Raw genomic sequence first — 21305 nt, 5'->3', positions numbered from 1 at the left:
TGAGATTTCTGAAATGTCATAGACTTTGCTGAAACTGTAAAACTCAGCTGAGAACTTTCATTAATTAAATGCGTAAAAAAAAACCGCTGAAAAAAACCCTAGTGTGAACATACCCTTAGAAGAACTCTCAGGAGAGCAGAAAGAAGGGCTACAGACCCGAGCAGTCAGACAATCAGACAATCACACTGTGAACGTCAATGTGCTGTAGTACATAGATGCTGCAGAAGCTAAGATTGTAATAAAACATTAATGCCAAAATGCTTTTACATACAGTTAAAGAAGACAGAAGGTCACAAGAAGACGTAGCTAGGGTTTCAGCTTGGGGGGGGGCAAAAAATCTGAGTCGGACCCTAACCAGGTAATCCTGACTACAGCTACGTGGCACACCCTAATTGTGAATGTAGGGGAACATCAGCAGATGACCACGCGGTGATTGAAAATACATCTATATGAAAAAAAGGAACACTGATATTACTATATGGTGACCATATAGTGGTAGATAATAGAAAACTGCAAGGCACTCAAGAAACAATAAGTCCGTAGATGGTGCACAAGTAGAGTATCCAGCCCGTCATACAGATAATAATAATAAACTTGGCACTCAAGTTAGTGAAAAAAAGATAGTTCCATTTTATTGGCATCCAATTAAAGTGTTACTCTAAACGTTTTCGGCCCAACATTGGACCTTCATCAGAGAATTTCTTAAAGGTTGCTGGATGCTCAGTTGAAAGGCTCAATAGCGCTTTTAGTATGGCGAAATGCGTTGCTGTGATATTGCGCTTTAATTGAATGCCAATAAAATAGAACTATCTTTTGTTCACTAACTTGAGTGCCAAGTTTATTATTATTATCCATATAGAGGTAGATACCAGTCCTGCAGATCATATGAGAGATCACAGGGATTTCTTACAGCACCTCACACCCCGGAGCCTGGAAGAAATCATTAGCATAAGGAAAGAATATAATATTTCTCAACAACAAGACCATTAATATGGGGCATACAGGTAGGACTAGTCTAACATTTCTATTACCTGTATGCCTATATTAAAAGGTCATATATTTCCTGTGGGTGACAGATTCCCTTTAAATGTGATGCAGCTCATGGTTACTACATGGGGGCTTGTTATACGAATACTTGTAAAAGACCCTGCTGGTAAGTATCAAAAGCCCCCTACCTCCCTATCTTCAGCCCCCCAGACAGCAACTATTACATGTATTAGAGTGCATATAATCTCCTAACAAAACAGTATAATAATCAGCCCCCCAGTGCCCTGTCCCCACTCCCCCACTTGTCCCCCTCCCCCACTTCAGACCCCTCAATACCCCCATCCTCTCACTTTTACCCCCATCCTCTCACTTTTACCCCCAGTGGCCTGTTCCCCCTCCCCCACAATACCCCCATCCTCTCACATTCACTCCCCAGTAACCATGACATGCCTTCATTTAATAAATCTAATAAATTCCATCCCCACTTACCGATGAAGTTTGCAGGCAGTATGGCAGGACCAGGAAGTGTCTGAGAGAAATGCAAGGTGGGCACTAGGACCCAGTGTGCCTGAGCCAATCTGAGCGTGCACAAAACTGCAACCTGGCAGAAGCTCCTTAGGTCAGTAAAGTCTGCACTTTACACTGCAGAAGGGAGACTCTGCAAATTGCCACTGTGCTAGCCAGCTTGCAGAATCTCCATCAGACTGGAGCAGACATTTTGCGGTTCTCCTGTGCTGTGTTCTGCCTCATCATAGAACTGGCAGTGACTCCCGGTGCGCCCCTTCATGTGACGGGGCCCGGGGCGACGGCCCCCTCTGCTCCCCCAGTAGCTACGCTACTGGTCACAAGTTTTTTCACTTATTATACTCCTCCTGCTACTGTTTTTTTTTCTTTCTTGAACCAACCTTTTTACTTTGTTCTACTTTTTATGGTCTTTACCAAGGAGGTGTTGCTCACAGGCAGGGACAGTTTTAGGTAAAGTGGGGCCCTAGACAAAAGTTTAAAATAGGGCCCCAAATGCTAATATATTGCACATTACACAGAAGCATTTCGGTTGTATTTACGTCCGTTGAGTTCAGGCCGCTAAACGAGTGCGATCAACAATATTGAAGTCGTTCAACACTTGTTTCCAGGCCTCTTTACACCAGCTGAGGAGTAATGATGGGACAGAACAATCACTATTAGATCACTCTGTCCCATACAGTATCGTATCATGTTATCAGCAGCACATCTGCAGTTTTCACCGGGTGATGCGCTGCTGAGAATGATTTTTGTTCCGGCATAATCAATCCAATCACTCAATGAGTATGCAGCATTTTCCTTGCTTAGTATAATACACCCCATAGTCCTCCATATAGTATAATGTGCACCACAGTCCTCCATATTGTACTCCATATGATATAATGTGCCCTATAATCCTCCATATAGTATAATACACTCCTTATAGTCCTCCATATAGTATAATACACTCTCTATAGTTCTCCATATAGTATAATACACTCCCTATAGCCCTCCTTATATTAAAATACACTACTCAGTCCTCCATATAGTATAATACACTCCTCAGTCCTCCATATAGTATAATACACTCCTCATAGTCCTCCATATCTTAAAATACACTCCTCCATATAGTATAATTCACTCCTCATAGTGCTCCATATAGTGTAATGCACCCCCATAGTCCTCCTTATAGTATAATTCACTTTCCATAGTATAATGCACCCCATAGTTCTTCAAATAGTATAATGTATTCCCCATAGTCCTCGATACAGTATAATGCAGCCCCCATATAGCATAATGCAGCCACCCCATAGAGCATAATACAGCCAATCCACAGAGTATAATGCAGCCACCCCACAGAATATAATGTAGCCCCCTCAGAGTATAATGCAGCCCCGCCATACAATATAATGCAGAGTATAATGCAGCACCCCTCATATAGTATAATGGAGTCCCCTTTTAGAATATAGTGTAGCCCCCTCATAAAGTATAATGCAGCCCCCATAGAATACAATGTAGCCCCTTTATATAGTATAATACAACCCCCTTCACATAGTATAATGCAGCCCCTCCATAGAATATAATGCAGCACTCCTCATGTAGTATAATGCAGCCCCCCATAGAATATAATGTAGCCCCCTCATATAGTATAATGCAGCCCCCCATAGCATACAATGTAGCTCCCTTATACAGTATAATGTATCCCCCTCATAGAGTATAATGAAGCCGCCCCCTACATTATAATGTAGCCCCCATAGAATACAATGTAGCCCCCTTATAGAGTATCATGCAACCCCCTTCATAGAATTTAATACAGCCTCCAATAGAATATAATGTAACCCCCATAGAATATAATACAGCCCGCCTCCCCATAAAATATAATGTAGCCACCTCATAGACTATGATGCAATGATGCAGCCCCCCCCATAGAATAATAGAATATAATGTAACTCACCCCCCCGAGAATATAATTCAGCCCCACAGACCAGGACTCACTGATTGATATATTTAAAAAAAGCACACAATCCTCACCTCTCCTCCTTGTTCCCCGAGCTGCTCCCGACTCGGCTCTGATCTCAGCGGCTGCACTGCCTGGCACAAAGTGGGTGTGTGATGAAGTGACATCATCGTGCACCCGCAGTATCAGAGGCAGAGGGGAATAATGGGAGAGGGAGTGTCATCTGACGCTCTCTCCTCCATCATTGCTTTCAACTGTATCGGTGTAAGGCCAGGGTCACACTGCGTTATAGGCAGTCCGTTGACGGACTGCGTTATAACGCGGTGTAACGCAGTCCGTTAACGCCGCCATTGAGCCCCATTGTTGGGTGCATTGCGATGCATGCCGTTAATCGGCACGCATTCGCGATGTGCCGTCATTCGCTGACGGAGCCTCGGATGCGGCCTGCAGCGTCTGAGGCTCCGTCACCGCTAGCGCAGATGAATCATCTACGCTAGCGGGTATAGCATAACGCGATCACGTTATGCTATACCGTTAGCAGCCTGTCAACGCTATGCATTGACCGGGCTGCTAAAACGTGATGTGAACCTGGCCTTATGACGCGATATACAGGTGCATCTCACAAAATTAGATTATCATCAAAAAGTTAATTTATTTCTGTTCTTCAATACAAAAATTTAAACTCATATAAAGAGTCACTAAAACAGAGTGATCTATTTCAAGTGTTTATTTCTGTTAATGTTGATGATTATGGGTTACAGCCAATGAAAACCCAAAAGTCATTATCTCAGTAAATTAGAATACTTTATAACACCAGCTTGAAAAAATGATTTTAAAATCCGAAATGTTGGCCTACTGAAATGTGAAATGTATGTTCAGTAAATGCACTCAATACTTGGTCGGGGCTCCTGTGGCATCAATTACTGCATCAATGTTGCATGGCATGGAGGTGATCAGCCTGTGGCACTGCTGAGGGGTTATGGAAACCCATGTTGCTTTGATAGCAGCCTTCAGTTCGTCTGCATTGTTGGGTCTGGTGTCTCTCATCTTCCTCTTTACAATACCCCATAGATTCTCTATCTGATTAATGTCATGCAGGTTTGCTGGCCAATCTAGCACAGTGATACAGTTGTTTTTGAACCTGGTATTGGTACTTTTGGCAGTGTGGGGAGGTGCACAGTCCTGCTGGAGAATGAAATTTCCATCTCCAAAAAGCTTGTCGGCAGAGGGAAGCATGACGTGCTCTAACATTTCCTGGTACACGGCTGCGCTGACTTTGGTCTTGGTAAAACACAGAGTACTTATACCAGCAGATGACATGGTGCCCCAAACCATCACTGATTGTGGAAACTTCACACAAAATGCGCAATATTGGAGATGTTTACTGATTGATTTGAGTATGTTACTGAATTGTTTTTTGTATTTTTTTTCGACCACTGTTGATATAGGTAGGTTTCAGGGTGTTAAGATAGCATATGTGCCTACCACTGTTGATACGTACCATACATAGAATATAATTTATAGCTGGTTTTGACTTGGCATGTCATTTCCTTCTGTGTATAACCATTATTCAAACTAAGATGTCCACAAACTTATTTGGAGTTTCAGCCGTGAATAATGGTTATTTTCACCCTAATGAATAGACGGTGACGATTGTTAATGAATAAAAATTGTTTTTTTATTGAATTCTCACATGCTTTCTGTACAAATTGTTTAATTGGCGAGACTCACATCCTCTGTTAGTTGCTGGATAAAACAAAACAAAACAAAAATTGGTTGGAGGGTGAAAATTTGCATATTGGACACTCATTATTATCGAAGGGCATAGCTTTGGAACAGAGGGGCACAGGAAAAAAATGAAAACCTGTTCCAAACTCATTGGAACAGCAGCAGTTGGCGGATGTACTCAGATACGTATATAATAAAAATCCTGAGCTAAACAGAAAACACCAGCCCTATAGAGCAGGATGAATTATACGCTGGATATCTTTATATCATTATAGCTTAATAAAATATAATAATTTTATTTAGATAAAAAGCTATTAATGTATTCCTTATATTTATTATAACCGTGTTCAGTGCTGGAGGCTTCTGCTACTAGAATATATTTATTAATATTTAATTTCAGACAAGGGGATGCACTCTGGCTGCGCTGGGAGCAAGCAAACTGCTAAAAAGTTTGGCTAAAGTAAAAAATGATATCAATGCTGCTGGAGAATCAGAGGAGATTGCAAATGAGTATGAAACCAAAGCCGTGGGTAAAGTTTTATTGGAATGTTTTACTTAAATAATAATAAGGAACTACAGAATAATATTGACTGTGAGCCGTTCATTGGTTAAGTAATTAAAGCAATGTCTTTCATAAATGATCTTATTGGAAGAATGCAATTACTCAGTGGTAACGTACCTGTACCCAAGAGACAACTTTTATCTTCATACAATTGTTCCTTGGCTAGACTGAGTATTGATGTACAGTAGATCTAATGAAATGAGAAGGGTAGTATTAATATTTTATGATTTTTTTTTAAGGGTTGAAGCAAATTCTTAAACATTATCCCTTAGATATAAAAACTTATAGTGCAAACTCACTTTTCAGTTATGTTGCTACATGAGATCATTTTAAAATGCAAATATAATTATGAATTGAGCGTATTTTGTGATCAGATAAATATCACATTTTAACATCTACAGTTAGCCACATGTTGCAATGTAATAACTAGACAACAAGGAAACATATACAGGGACACAACTCTTAATCACTGAGTTCAGGTTTTACATTCACAACCAATTCCACAGGTGTAGAAAATTCAGCACCGAGACAGACAATCTGTCTTTTGTGAATACTGATGACAAAATGTAACAGGATGTCAATGGTATTAAATGTCCATTCGTGAAATTTCTTTCCTTTTAAATATCACCTGTGAAAGAGGGAAGTGATTAGGAACCAATGCAACTCAGCAGTGATGTAGTAGACCAAGTAAAGTTACAGACTTGGGTTGTCAAATGCTAAGAGACATGATGCATAAAAGTCACCAATGCTCTGCTAGCTTAATAACTGCAAAGTCCAAACCTCCCGGGCAATAATATGGTCACTAAAAATGTATTCTACGATTTTATGGGATTCCATGGCCAAGCAGCTGCATGCAAGTTTTACAGTTGCTTGTAAAAGTTTGGTCACACCTGGTCAAAATTACTGTTTTTGTGAACAGTTAAGCAAGTTGAAGATTAAATGATCTCTAAAAGACCTGAAGTCAAAGATGACACATTTCCTCTGTATTTTAGGCAAAAAAAATAAATAAATACTGTAATCTTTTTTTTTTTTTTTTTTCATTTGAAAACTTATAAAAAGTAAAATGAGCATACGCAAAAGTTGTGGGCACCCTTGGAGATTTGTGTGCTCAGATAACTTATACCAAGGTTTCAGACTTTAGTTAGCCTGTTAGGGTTATGGCTTGTTCACTATCATCGTTAGTGAAGGCCAGGTGTGGAAAATTTTACAGCTTTATAAAAGCCCCGCCTCCTCTACCTTTATACTAATAATTGCTGTTGGAGAAAATAGCACAGAATAGGGTCATATCCAAGATATTTGGGGTTCATACAATTAAATTGTACTCACCAGATGAAGCTGACATTATAGCATATAGAATTATTCACTGCAGCAGATCCATCAGTCTCTAGATGACAGAACTATAGAGATGAATGGGAAGAACGTGGATTTGATCTTCGCCGCCGAATTTTATGGTGAGGACGCAGGAAAGGTTTTCTTCTGATGTCTATTGCATGAAGGCCATATTTATGCAGGTGCGTTTGAACAGTAGAACTAGTATGTGAATAAGTTTGGACCCTCAAGTTATTCGGCGGCGCATATCAAATCCAAGTTCTTCCCATTCATCTCTACCTTTGTGCTAAAATCAGCAGCCATGGGTTCTTCTAAGCAGCTGACTAGCACTCTGTAAATATGGAGGTCCACAAAGCAGGAGAAAACTATAATAAGATAGCAAACTGTTTTCATGTTGCCCATTCCTAAGTTCAAAATGTAATTAATAAATGGCAGTTAAAAGTAACAATGGGAGTCAAGATAAGGTCTGGAAGACCAAGCAAAATTTCAGTGAGAGGAGCTTGTAGGATTGCTAGAGAGAAAAATCAGAACCCCCTTTTTGACTGCAAAAGACCTTCAGAAAGATTTAGCAACACACTGGAGTTGTGGTACACTGTTCTACTGTTCAAAGCACCTGCATAAATATGGCCTTTATGCAAGAGACATCAGAAGAAAACCTCTCCTGCATCCTCACCATTAAAATAAGCTTCAGAATTATGCAAAATACCGATGAAGTTAAAATAGAACTCTATGGCCACAATGATCAAAGGTATATGTAGAGACAAACGGCACAGAATTTCAGGAAAAGAATATCTTGCCAACCTTTAAGCACTGGGGTGGATCAATCATGCTCTGGGGTTGTGTTGCAGCCAATGGCACGGGGAAAAATTCATGGGTAGCGGGAAGAATGGATTCAATGAAATTTCAACAAATTCTTGATGCAAACATAACACCATCTGTAAAAAAGCTGAAATTGAAAAGAAGATGGCTTCTACAAATGGATAATGATCCTAAACACATATCAAAATCCACAATAGACTACCTCAAAAGGCGCAAGCTGAAGGTTTTACAATGGCCCTCACAGTCCCCTGATATGAACATCATTGGAAATCTGTAGCTAGATCTCAAAAGAGCAGTGCAAGCAAATGACCCAGGAATCTCACACAACTGAAAGAATATTTCAAGGAAGAATGAATAAAAATTCCTCAAACAAGAATTGAAAGTCTCTTGGCTGGGTACAAAAAGTGTTTAAAAGCTGTGATATTTTCAAAAGGGGGTGCTACTAGGTACTAACCATGCAGGGTGCACAAACTTTTGCATCAGCCCATTTTCTTTTTTGTCATTTTTAAAATCTAAAAAATAAAAAATAAAATTTGCCTAAAATACAAAGGACATGTGTCATCTTAACTTTAGACCTTTTAGAGATCACTTCAACTTGCTTAACTGTTCACAATTTCACAATAACAGATATTTTGATCAGGGGTGCCCAAACTTTTAAATGCCACTGTACATGACCAAGCACAATGCTAAGAATCAAATGGAGTTGGTAAAGCCGCCACCACTGGACTGTAGAGCAGTGGAAACCTATTCTGTAGAGTGACAAATCAGATTTCATGTTTTCCAGCAGTCACATGATGTTATGTCAAGTGACCATCGCAGCCTTTCAGTAATCTGTCTGAGCAAACACCCGCTGGCATGGGAGGAGTGGTTCTAGTCCAGGACGTAAAATAACAGTAATGGACAACCACTTTAAAACAAATTGGATGAGGGGTTTCAAAATTTTTCTTAAGATCCTCCATTAACCTGGATTCATGCCTTGTTGGCAGGTCATGCAAGGAACATTATTCTGACATACAAAGTGGAGTACAAGTAATTTGGTATTTTCTTTTCAGAAGCATGTCATGGCAATAAATATCCATATATAATAAGACTTATATATTAAAGGCCTTATATACGCATTATATTTGACTGTAATTTTGTTACTGGCTTAGAACTGTTCACCGAGTGTTACAGTAATGATGAGGATTTGGCAGAGATGCTGCTGGTCTATTCCTGTGAAGCTTGGGGTAAAAGCAACTGTCTTGAGATGGCAGTGGAAGCAAAAGATCAGCAATTTATATCACAGCCAGGGGTACAGGTAAGAGACATCGTAATATTAAGGTGATGATGTCATTGAAGTATAAAGGCTTACTATAGCTAGGTATAGTCCGGGTTTCATTCTTTCTTGTGCTGATAATGATGAGGGAAGTACTAATTCCAAGATCAGCTATGCATGGAACCTTATAGGTAATGCCCCATGGGTCAAAAGTATGTAAATTCCTTATTTTGGAAAACAAAAGAGACCAGAACCACCTAGAAATAGCAGCTATCTTATAAGTCATCCTATTGTCGACCCTGTAGCGAGCCTTTGAATCAATGGCGATGGACTCAGCCAGACACACTCTGCTCGACACTGATGAGGGGCAAATACCCAGAAACAGACTGTCTGTAATTGAGTTTATGACTTTGTATTTATGTATGATTATGTTGAAAGATTTGTGAAAGGGTCAGACATTGACCTCAAGTGTAGCTGCCTTTCCAAAGTAGTACGTTGTAAACAGTCTCAAATATCCTGCAATATAACTAATGTGCACATAATGATATATGAGATAGCCAGTTTTCTTTTTTTTTCCTGATAATTTTGAACTAATATAAAGAGTAACCATTGTTTTAACTAGTTATTTCAGACATCAATAATACAAGTAAAGATAAGAAATATTGTAATATATCTTATAAAGAAAAATCTGCCTATTTGTCCTCCTGGGCTGATCATTCATTCTCAATGCATGGATAAGATCTGTAAAACCTGTTTTCTTTCAATACCTTTTTTCCCATTGCTGAGATAATAAAATTTCAAAATTGATAAGTTTTTGCTATTATTTTATTCCTCCTGCTCCTTAGAATATTGTGTGTTTTAATTTTGTTAAAATACGCCATCAAATTCAGAAGATAGGTGTCTTTTTATTTAGTGCTAATTTTTATGATCTTTAACAAGAGTGTGGTGCTCCCGGGTTAATAATGCAGAGTAGCCTAAAAACATGCCCCAGAGAAACCAGTGAGCCATGCCCACTTGGCATAGCCCATAAAAAGTTCACTAGATGAAAAGGCCCCTATCACTGGAACAGTATGGTGGATTTAACAAAAAAATAAATAAGAGAAAAAAGTGGCCTCTTTTAGCTTGGCAAAAGATCTTATTTCTTTAAATTACTTCTTCATCAATGACCTTAGACCATACATTTTTCTGAAACTGTATTGTATTGTACTGATTGGGAGCTACATCTAGCTCTTGTGATCTAGCACACAACACACAAGCCTACTGCATTTCCATTTACCAGCTTTTCTAAGGAAACATACGATAAATGCTTCATCTGATTTACAACCTGACCACCATCTAATTTCCTCTTTCTTTTTATCTTGACCTAGAACTTTCTCTCCAAGCAATGGTATGGAGAAATCTCCAGAGATACCAAGAACTGGAAGATCCTCATGTCCCTTTTCTTCTTTCCACTTATCTGTTGTGGCTTCATATCGTTTAGGTATGCAAAAGTGTTGGCGTCACCGTTACACATAGCGACGCTCCAGCGATCCCGACAACGATACGACCTGGCAAGGATCGCTGGTGCGTCGCTACACGGTTGCTAGTAACCTGTCAAACAGGCAGATCTACTCAATGACGCAGCAACGATACGGCGATCCGTATAACGATCTTGGACGTCATTGGGACCTTGTCAAACAGCAGCTATTCTGACGACTCAAACCTCGATAGGCGTGCTTCAGCTTTGAGTTCTGAGTCGCCAACGAGGTCACTCGTCATTGTTATAGCGTCAGACACAGAGACGCATGCTGGCCAGCGGGACACGAACGATCAAAAAATGGTGCAGGACATTCGAGCACGATCAGCGATATCGCAGATGGGGGCCGGTTGCCCGCATTGTGTCACATGTAGCGAGATCGCTGGCGAGGTCGCTCTTGCATCACAAAACCTGTGACGTTTCAGCGATCTCGCTAACGATCTCGCTATGTGTGAAGTACCCTTTATGTAAAAAGTCTCACAAATTGGTTATTCGTGTGTGTTCTCCATTCATTTGCCTCATTACCCTGATGAAACCCTTGAGGGTGAAACATGTTTGGGAGGCTCTTTCTTTATTTTAATAGCGACTTGCTCCTCTGGACATTATACCATACAAAATAGGATTTTATTCCTGATGGTTATATAATGGATAGCCGCCCTTTTGCTTTATTCTGGTTATACAATTTGAGGCTATTGGAGCTGTGCACCTATGTAGCTACGAATAAGTAGATCTATCCATCTGAGTATTACAACTGAACAACTCATCTAGTGGAGCAATTTTACCACTTGTGATGCATATAAATATAGATAGGACCAAAAAGTAACAGTGTAATTTCAATGTGCACCTTAGCATATGATTTGCTTATATTTTTAATTTAACAATTAAAAGTTATGTTTTATTTTGGATTGATTGGAATTTTTTGGCCTTTGTCTATTGGATTTACAAAATTCTTACAAAAACTGCAATCAGTACACAACAAAGGCAATCCGGGACATAGAAATAAAGCAACAAAATGCCTAAATCTATCTCTAAAAACAATGATAATTATAAAATGCAAAACTGTCATATCAGTAATAAGCACAGGATGACCAAAAAGAGAGATCTATGCAGAAAATGCCAGCAACCACCCACCATGTCTCAATGGGACAAAATACACATAAAAAAACAGTTTCTGTGGTCTCTTTGGGTGTATTTTGTACGATTCAGACATCGTTGGTTGCTGGCCCTTTCTATATATACTTTATGTATCTTTGTGTTCAATCTTGAAATGTTATCATTATTCTTATTTTCTGCTATGGATCTAGGCTTCTTACTGCTGTATTTCTTTCGCACTTTTTTGTACACTGGTTGCTGTTTTTGTAACTATCTTGTCTTTTCTGGCTCTTTCAGTGCGGTTCGCTTCTTGCTGCACCGATATACTGATTGATTAGGGATTGTGGTGCTAGTGCAGTGACATTGTATACTCTTGTGTGTTCTTGCTTTTCAATGCAGGAAAAAAGCAACAGATAGAGAAAGAAGCATTCTACTAAATTACTTTGACTTTTTCACTTCACCTTTTGTGGTCTTCTCCTGGACGGTCATTTTCTATATTGGATTTCTGCTGTTATTTGCATATGTCCTATTGATGGATTTCCAACGATCTCCTACCGGTCTGGAGATTGCAGTCTATGTGCTGGTTTTTATTTTATTCTGTGATGAGATAAGACAGGTATGATTCCTTGTTATGTGGCTCTAAAGGTTTACTTTAAATGATCCGAAAAGGTGTCTTTAGTTTGAGTTCTATGTCTAATGCTTGTTACTATGGATCCCATAAGAAAGAAAGAAAACTAAGAAAGTGCTTAACTCTCTAAAGTGGAAATGATATTTGAAACTTTATTATCAGGCAATCCAAATAAAAATTGTAACATTGTATCATTATAATTGGACCTTCATTAGACAAGGATTGCTGCTGGATGGTAAGGGAACAAATGCAGATGAATGTGCTCAGGATAAGCGACCATGGTATATGATAGGATATGATAGGATGGTATATGATAGGATTTGAGCGCTATACATTGCGGCCATGGTCGCTTACCCTGAGTGCATTCCCCTGCATTTATTCCCTTTCCATCCGTGTCTGATGAAGGTCCAATTATACTGACCGAAACGTTACAATTTTTATTAGGATTGCCTGATAACAAAATTTTAAATATTATTTCCACTTTGGAGTGGCAAGTACTTTCTAATTTTTTATTAATGGATGTGAAACCCTTCTTGAACACCCCGAAACTGAAAAGTGTGTCATATATCCATCATAATTTTCCTGTAAGAAGATAACATGAAAACATTTCCTTAAAAAAATGTATTAATCAAACCTCAGTCTTACGTGTTCATAGTCAGCTGATCCTTAGCTGTGCCATCCTATTCTGTATTTTCACATGTCATATAAGCATAAAAACAGATAACATCAGCGGAAAACCTTCAGCCGCATGCCCCATTTATTCCTGGAATAGACCTCATGGCGTTCAGCAGTCATCCATCTCTCTAAGCTTGGGTTGATGGCGCTGCCCTTTAACTTTTTATGTATAAACGTAGAGATACTTAGCAGTGGGTCATATATACATATGGACAAAGCAGCTAAACACTTTTCTTTCTACAGATGTATATGAGTGGAGTGAAGTATTTTACTGACCTTTGGAACATTATGGATATCTTGGCCATCTTGTATTTCATGGCTGGCATTGTGTTCAGGTAATGAATATTCTCGCATTCAAGGTTCGTATTTAAATCTGGTATAAAAGCTAAAACGAGAAACAATCATCATCTAGTGTTATTCCAAAGGAAAGCAGAAAAAAATCATTAAAGGAATAATCTATGTAAATACTTTTACACCCAACAAGACCCTTATTGAATACCTAGAAAAATTATATTTACGAGCTTTCAGAGCACAGAGGCTCCTTTGTCACGTAAGTTTACAAATGAATCACTGAAAAAAAAAGCACATTCGGCTTTAACGCCTTGAAGAACAAACCTATCGCATTTTGAATAGCGAATACTGAAATACAGTATTTGTCATTTTTGTTAAACAAATACCATCTCTTGCTTTATTAGTGTTCATAATTGTAAGGATGGCTAATACATCTTTGTGTGTACAGCTTTAGGGTCCATAAATGAGGGGGTTCTGGCAGAGAGCTAAGCATAACTTTTTTCTGCGGATATGTAGCTCTGCTTTTGTGTGATACATTTCATTCTTTACCCTCAGACTGCGCAGCTCTATCCCAAGCTCACTGTATACTGGAAGAGTCATTTTCTGTCTTGATTACATCATTTTTACCGTTCGCCTTATCCACATCTTCACCGTCAGTCGAAACCTCGGACCAAAGATTATTATGCTGCAAAGAATGGTGAGAAAAATGGCAAAGTAAGATGCGTATAAATGATATACTGTCTGTGTTTACTTTTTAAGAGAGCTACTACCTGTATACACTGTTGGGGGTATATTGATGTCATAGAGGGGACTTTCCTGCTCAAAACCCTCACCCTATATGCAGGGCCGGCCCGAGAGATTACGGCGCCCTGGGAGAAACTATTTTGTTGCGCCCCTACTATTCTTGGCAGTAGATGAAAACTTGGGATATAAATTTAGGAGCAAAATAAACCACAACAACAATGATTAATTAACTCTCTCCTAACTCTTTAATCTTCTGAGAAGTTGTATAGGACAAATATATACAAAGTAATCAATAACACAAAACAAAAACGACCATAGGTAATTAAAATTTTTGTTTCCTTGCCTTTTTTTTTTTAAATGGATGACACTAAGTCACCTAGATTAATTTGTTTAGCAACTTCAGATTCTATCGAAATTGTTGCCAACCCAACCAACCTCTCTTGCGTCATATTTGCCCTTAAATATGTACACTTTTCTTTCCATCCCTAAAACTGTTTGCCTTTTGAAAAGATTTTTTATAATTTTTTTCTATTTTTTCTCTGGCGCCCCCTTTGGGTCGGCGCCCTAGGCGGCCGCCTAGTTCGCCTATACGTTTGGGCCGGCCCTGCCTATAAGCCAGAATCATATGGCCAGTGCTGGGGAAACATAAGGTCTGCTGCCAGGTATTTGGCAAATGCAATGTCCGCTGCCAAGAATTTATGAACCGGTCACTGCTGATTTGCTTTTTTGGCTTTATTTTAAAAGGAAATATGGTATAGCTCAACTTGTCGTTTTATTCCTATTCCCTCCTTCCATCCAGTCCTCCAGTTGTGCTTGTGTTACTCAGTTTATTGTGCTCGCCCTGAAATATAAAGCCCTGTAAACATATCAAAGGACACATACAAAGTCCAATACGACTCCACTTAATAAGAAGAAATTCTTGATTTCATATATTCACAAAAATATAACAACAGAGAGCTTTTCACAATACATAAAAACATGCAGCACTCTGGGTTCTGCCAGCTTCCCTAGGAAGAAGCCAAAATGTGGTGAAACCGAGGTTCAGGCTAAACCTAGCGTACCATATGTATGTATGTATTGTAAAAATGTACTTAAATATTTATTGTCACACCCATCATGCGTCAAAATGGGCGACAGATTTCAAATTGCGTTTATCATTGTCTAATGTATGAACATGGTGCAACCTGCAAGATAAATGCAGGAAAAGGAGATCACACCTACTGTATGCACATTTTGACCTCATAAAAATAGTTCACAATTGGACTAGATTATACATAGGGCTAAGGAGGCAAAAGTTTAGGGGCCTTCACCCCGAAGTGACTCCAAATAACATGATCCCTCAAGTGTTTGACTCTAGTGAACCAAATACTATATATGGACTTTGTATATAAAAAAGTATTTTTTTTCTTAATTGCTGTACTTTAGATTTTCTTCTCTCTTTTTTTTTTTTAGCTTATCGATGTATTCTTTTTCCTCTTCCTATTTGCTGTTTGGGTGATTGCATTTGGAGTCGCCCGTCAGGGAATCCTGAGATGGAATGAACATCGCTGGGAATGGATTTTCCGTTCTGTTATTTACGAGCCATACCTGGCTGTGTTTGGACAGTACATTGCGGATGTAGATGGTAATTATTGTAGACACCTTCATTTCATACTTGTGTATGTATCCACTACTGAAAGTAATAGCGACTATCATGACTGTGAATATTCTTCTGCCTTTAGGCACCACCATCGATTTTGATCATTGCACTGTTAATGGGAATGAATCTAAGCCACTGTGTGTAGAGCTGGATGGTGAAAACCAACCTAGATTTCCAGAGTGGATCACAATCCCACTAGTCTGTATCTACATGCTGTCTACCAACATCCTACTTGTTAACTTGCTCATTGCCATGTTTGGGTAAGTACTGACAAAACCTGCTAATACTCTGGTTGTATTTGCAACAAGAAAACATTTTTTTTTATTGGAATCACTTGCTAAATTTCCATTCTTGTCTAATATCACTTTCTATATATTGGTAAAAAGAAAGTTGCAACCATTTTTAACTATTTTAGAGACTTTGAATAACCATGTTTGGTTATTCACCCACCTGTATACCAAAATACACAAACTCTATCCTGCTCTAGAAATGCTATTTACTTGCAGATATAGTGATATCTGCTGATAATAATTTTTAAAACATGACTGGCTGACTTTCTGGAGCAATAGCTACAGGGAGAAAATGAAGTTACTGTATATTCTCCCTTGAGCTGCTCTTTTCCAGACATCGGGACAGTGCGGGGAACTGATACTGTCATCACTTACTAAACAGTATATATACAGTATATTTACAGTGGCATGTAAAAACTTGGGCACCCCAAGTCAAAATTACTGCTATTGTGAAGACGTAAGCAAATTGAAGATGAAATGATCTCTAAAAGGCCTAAAGCTAAAGATGACACATTTCCTTTGTATATTAGGCAAAAAAAAATTGCAATTGTTTTCATTTTTAAAAATTACAAATAGGAAAATGAGCCAATGAAAAGGTTTGGCACCTTTGGAGATTTTCTCAGGTACCTTTGACCAAGGTTTCAAGCTGTAATTAGCCTGTTATGGTTATAGTTTGCTCACTATCATCGTTAGGAAAGGCCAGGTGATACAAATTTACCAGCTTTATAAAAACCCAGCCTCATCTAACCTTGTGCCAAAAAACAACAGCCATGGGTTCTTCAAAGCACCTGTTTAGCACTCTGAAAATGAAGATGGTGGAGGCCCATAAAGCAGGAGAAGGCTATAAGAAGATAGCAAAGCGTTTTCAAGTTGCCCTTTCCTCAGTTCAAAATATAATTAAGAAATGGCAGTTCACAGGAACAAGATAAAGTCTGGAAGACCAAGCAAAATTTCAATGAGAGCTGCTCATAGTATTGCTAGATAGGTAAATAAATCAGGACCCCCTACTTGACTGTGGCTAGATCTCAAAATAGCAGTGCATCCAAGACAACCCAGGAGTCTCACACAACTGGAAAGGTGTCATCTTTAACACTAGGCCATGCAAGTCAATGAATGCATGGAAAGCATCAGACTGCACTTGGATGACATCAGGGTGCAGTCTGATTTCTATGAACGGACACAATGAAGAAGATGGAGGAATTTTGCTGATCATTTTCTCCTTACAATGTGCTACGATTTTCTCATCCGAAAGAATTGGATCACACTATGCTGAGACTCTGACCAGACTCTAATCAGTGTAATTTGCATAATCGACCCGATTCTCTAGGATGACAGACTATACGACCGTCTACAAAAGCCCCAATAAATACAGATGTAACAGTTTATCCATCATTTTATGAGACTCCAATTTAAAGATGGAAACTATTTATGCCTGAACCCAGTTATCAGTTTTGCAAACCACAGCCGCCAACAAATCTCTGTATTGCAAATAATATTTGCCAAATTATGACATTTTGGCCTCTGCTGTAACGTATTTTTACTAGTTTATATTGGAAGTTGATATGTAGCTGTTTATGTGACAACTAGAGTTAATGGTATTTTTTTTTTCATGTCAGGTACACAGTGGGAACGGTTCAAGAAAACAATGACCAAGTCTGGAAGTTCCAGCGATACTTTCTGGTTCAGGAATATTGTAATAGATTGACAATTCCATTTCCTTTTGTCATCTTTGCCTATTTCTTCATGATGCTAAGGATGATTTTCAGTTGTTGCTGCAAAAAAACAGAAGTAGAGCATACTCCCTGCTGTAAGTCAGTACACCGCTGAATAACATTTTGGTCAGTTTTATTAAGTGAGAAAAAGTCATCTCGGCAAATCAGCAACACAATTTTTTTGCCTTCCCCCTAAAGTGTAATCCTGTATTCCACATTTCTGCTCTATTCCTGCATAGAAAATAAAAAGCAAAAAACACAAATATCCTGAACTAAAAAGTAAAAAATAAATTGCAAATAATGCATAAAGGTAAAAATAATAATGGTATTTAGTAAACATAATTTTGATCAAAATAATGTACAAGCCATCCCACCACGTCACGGCAACCCATGTGGGACAGTCCCTACTCTAGTATTTAAAACCTTTTCACTTGCCAAGTGACGTGAATGTGAACAAGGATCGAGCGACTGAACCACTAGTAAAAGCTTATACTAGTGGTTGAGTCGCTCGATCCTTGTTCACATTCACGTCACTTGGCAAGTGAAAAGGTTTTAAATACTAGAGTAGGACTGTCCCACAAGGGTTGCCGTGACGTGGTGGGATGGCTTGTACATTATTTTGATCAAAATTATGTTTACTAAATACCCTTATTATTATTATTACCTTTATGCATTATTTGCAGTTTATTTTTTACTTTTTAGTTCAGGATATTTGTGTTTTTTGCTTTTTGTTTTCTCTGGTTAATGGTCATGTGTTAATATGCACTTACATTGTGCATACACATTAACTTACTTTCTCAGTTCAGACTCCAGTTTTCTATTCCTACATAATAGTGTTATAGGGCGTGGAAATGTTATGGTGTTCATCATCACCATGTGCAATCAGCAGTTTTGATCACCACATTGAATATATTAGAACAGGAGCGTACATAGAAACCATGGGGCCCCATAGCAAAAGTCGTAATTGGGCCCTCCATTACCTCTTGGAGGAGTAGGCAGGTTCACAGCGCATAGGAAGAGTCACAAAATGGCATACCTCATAACGTTTAAAGATAGGGCGAGAGACAAGTATTGCAGCACGTACACAGTAATTTTGTCCCTTCTTAAGTCCCTTACAGTTTTAATCCACTACAGTTCATCTTTTCTGCCTCTAAAAATGCATCTAAAACACTGCATGATACTCCCCGCCCTACAGTGAATTGCCCCGCACGCACAGTATGATGTCACTACATTACATACCCCCACATAGCACGATTCCCCCACACAATGAGACTCCCATATATCACCTCATACAGTATAATGGCCCCACCAGTACATTTCCCCAAAACACTGTATGAATGCCTCCTCAATGGTCCCCATCACCAAAGAGTATGATGACCCTATAAGTACTGACTGATAATAGAAAGCGAAAATATCACTCACCTGGCCACGTTCCACTTTTGTGCTGCTCCAATCTGTGTAACGTGTGGACTGAAGGTCTGTGCAGCAGGCTCGATCTTGTGACGTTGTTGCGCCTGCTGTAAAGAGACTTAGATGTACAAGCTGAATGGTGGAGAACGGATCAGGCAGATCCCGGTTCCACCATTGTATTGATTGTCGGATTGGTGCATATAGAGCCCACCAGTGACATCGATTTACATAGTCCACATTGGACCTACATGGTAACAATGCCCTGGAATGCACATCACTTTAAGCTTCTACTTCTATTCATACAGATCGTTGTGGGTCAGAAAGTGGAGAGACATTTGCTGCTATGAGCTCCCTCCATGATGGGAAGTTAGATACGTTGTACATATGGCGCTCAGCTTCTCCTGCTGCCTTATACTGATCATACAGATCAGAACCAGGAAGGAAGGATTTGTGGAAATAAGAACATCTCAGGAGTACTCTAAATGATCAGGCAGAATTCTTCATGAACTCTAAACATGGGGGATGGCAATGCTCCTTAAACAGGAACTATAAGGCGCATATTTTTAAACAAGATTTTTTTTCTTGCTAAAAATTGTGTCTTATTGCCCTAAATAGTACATTGTATAAAACAAATTATAATGTGATTTTTTTTATTTTCACAGCTCAATGTGAAACATCTGGGGGTTCAAGCGAATGTTTCAATGTTCGGTTCGGCTCACGATCGCCGAGTTTTCAATATTCACCGATATAATCATCGATTAAATCGCCGAATATAGCCGAACATGCATATATATATATACATATATATATGTAGATATATTACATAGATAGATAGAAGAAAAGCCGGGAATTCAGCAGCCGCGGTAGTGTAAAATCACAGCAGAAGCCGACTGGATAGAGGAGATGGATTACATACAATAAATACAAATATAATAGTTAGATATATAGGTGTCAGTGACAATTACAATTAGTACAGTGTGTGCAGCTTACTGTACATTAAAAGATTATTTTTCTGAATAAAATGGCTTGGGCTCCCGCATAATTTTTGTAACCAGCAGAGGGAAAGCCGACGGCTGGGGGCTGATGTTTGGGGGCTGATATTAATAGCCTAGGAAGGGGCCATGGATACTGCCCCCCAGGCTAAAAAAATCAGCTTTCAGCTGCCCCAGAAAAGGCACATCTCTAAGATGAGCCAAATCTGGCACGTAGCCTCGCTCTTCCCACTTGCCCTGTAGAGGTGGCAAGTGGGGTAATAGTTGGGGGGGTTGATGTCACCTTTGTATTGTCAGGTGACACCCCCGTTACTACCCTCCATAATCACATTGTAAAAAAACACAGACACCCAGAAAAAGTCCTTTAATTGAAAGAATGACACAGACTCCTTTAATAATCTCAATTAAACCATACTTATGACCTCGACTAATTCCACCGAAGCCCTCGATCTCCTGTAATAAAACTAAAATAAAAAGGCAACAATATAAAATACCTGTCCGTCGTTCTGTCCCACGCTGTAATCCATGTCTGGGGGATAATTAGTTTTCAACATGGATGGTGCCTAGATGTGGCCGTCCAGGCTGAGAAACACTGGATGGCCTCATCGTGGGACAGTATGTATATCTTCTCGGCTGACAGGTAAGGATATTGTTGCTTTTTTATTTTATTTCTCTTACAAGAAAACGAGGCTTCGGTGGAATTAGGCTATGCAGGAAGTATGGTTTAATTAAGATCTATTAAAGGAGTCGGTGACTTTATTTCAATTAAAGGACTTTATTCTGGCTGTGTCTTTATTTACCATGTAACTTTAGGATTAGTAATGGAGAGGTGTCTTATACACGCCTCTACATTACTAACCTCGGGGCTTGATGTCACTTGACAATACAAAGGTTACATCAACCCCCAACTATCACCTCACTACCCCACTGCTACAGGGCAAGTGGGAAGAGTGAGGCTAAGTGCCAGAATAGGCACATCTAAGAGATCTTTTTCTGGGGTGGCCGAGAGCTGATTTTTTTAGCCTGGGGGGGCAATATCCATGGCCCATTCTTTGGCTATTAATATCAGCCCGCAGCTGTCTGCATAGCCTTTGCTGGTTGTGAATTATAGGGGAGACCTTACGTAATTTTTTAGGGTCCCACATTTTAATAGCCAGTGAAGGCTAAGTATACAGCTG

At 39.2% G+C, this 21305-nt stretch overlaps 2 protein-coding genes across 2 annotated transcripts in view; both read left to right on the top strand.

Annotated features, from left to right (window-relative positions):
* The window catches only part of LOC141091863 (transient receptor potential cation channel subfamily M member 8-like), a 67660-nt gene extending 58076 nt beyond the window's left edge, over positions 1 to 9584 (top strand). Inside the window, exons 13-15 of the mRNA XM_073577616.1 lie at positions 5574 to 5703; positions 9035 to 9180; positions 9444 to 9584. Coding sequence (XP_073433717.1) covers positions 5574 to 5703; positions 9035 to 9180; positions 9444 to 9584 — 417 coding nt within the window. The remainder of the gene's footprint in view (positions 1 to 5573; positions 5704 to 9034; positions 9181 to 9443) is intronic.
* Positions 9585 to 10519: 935 nt separating this feature from the next.
* The window catches only part of LOC141091833 (transient receptor potential cation channel subfamily M member 8-like), a 40675-nt gene continuing 29889 nt past the window's right edge, over positions 10520 to 21305 (top strand). The window contains exons 1-7 of the mRNA XM_073577579.1: positions 10520 to 10618; positions 12146 to 12362; positions 13293 to 13384; positions 13896 to 14037; positions 15537 to 15708; positions 15806 to 15983; positions 17630 to 17820. Of these exons, the coding sequence (XP_073433680.1) occupies positions 10569 to 10618; positions 12146 to 12362; positions 13293 to 13384; positions 13896 to 14037; positions 15537 to 15708; positions 15806 to 15983; positions 17630 to 17820 (1042 nt within the window). The 5' untranslated portion in view covers positions 10520 to 10568. The remainder of the gene's footprint in view (positions 10619 to 12145; positions 12363 to 13292; positions 13385 to 13895; positions 14038 to 15536; positions 15709 to 15805; positions 15984 to 17629; positions 17821 to 21305) is intronic.

This window comes from Dendrobates tinctorius, unplaced genomic scaffold (genome assembly GCF_039654945.1).
Source record: "Dendrobates tinctorius isolate UK_male_01 unplaced genomic scaffold, ASM3965494v1 ptg000056l, whole genome shotgun sequence".
Classification (NCBI taxonomy): domain Eukaryota; kingdom Metazoa; phylum Chordata; class Amphibia; order Anura; family Dendrobatidae; genus Dendrobates; species Dendrobates tinctorius.
Note: the sequence above shows the minus strand (reverse complement) of the source record. Positions and strands in the feature narration are given on the sequence as shown.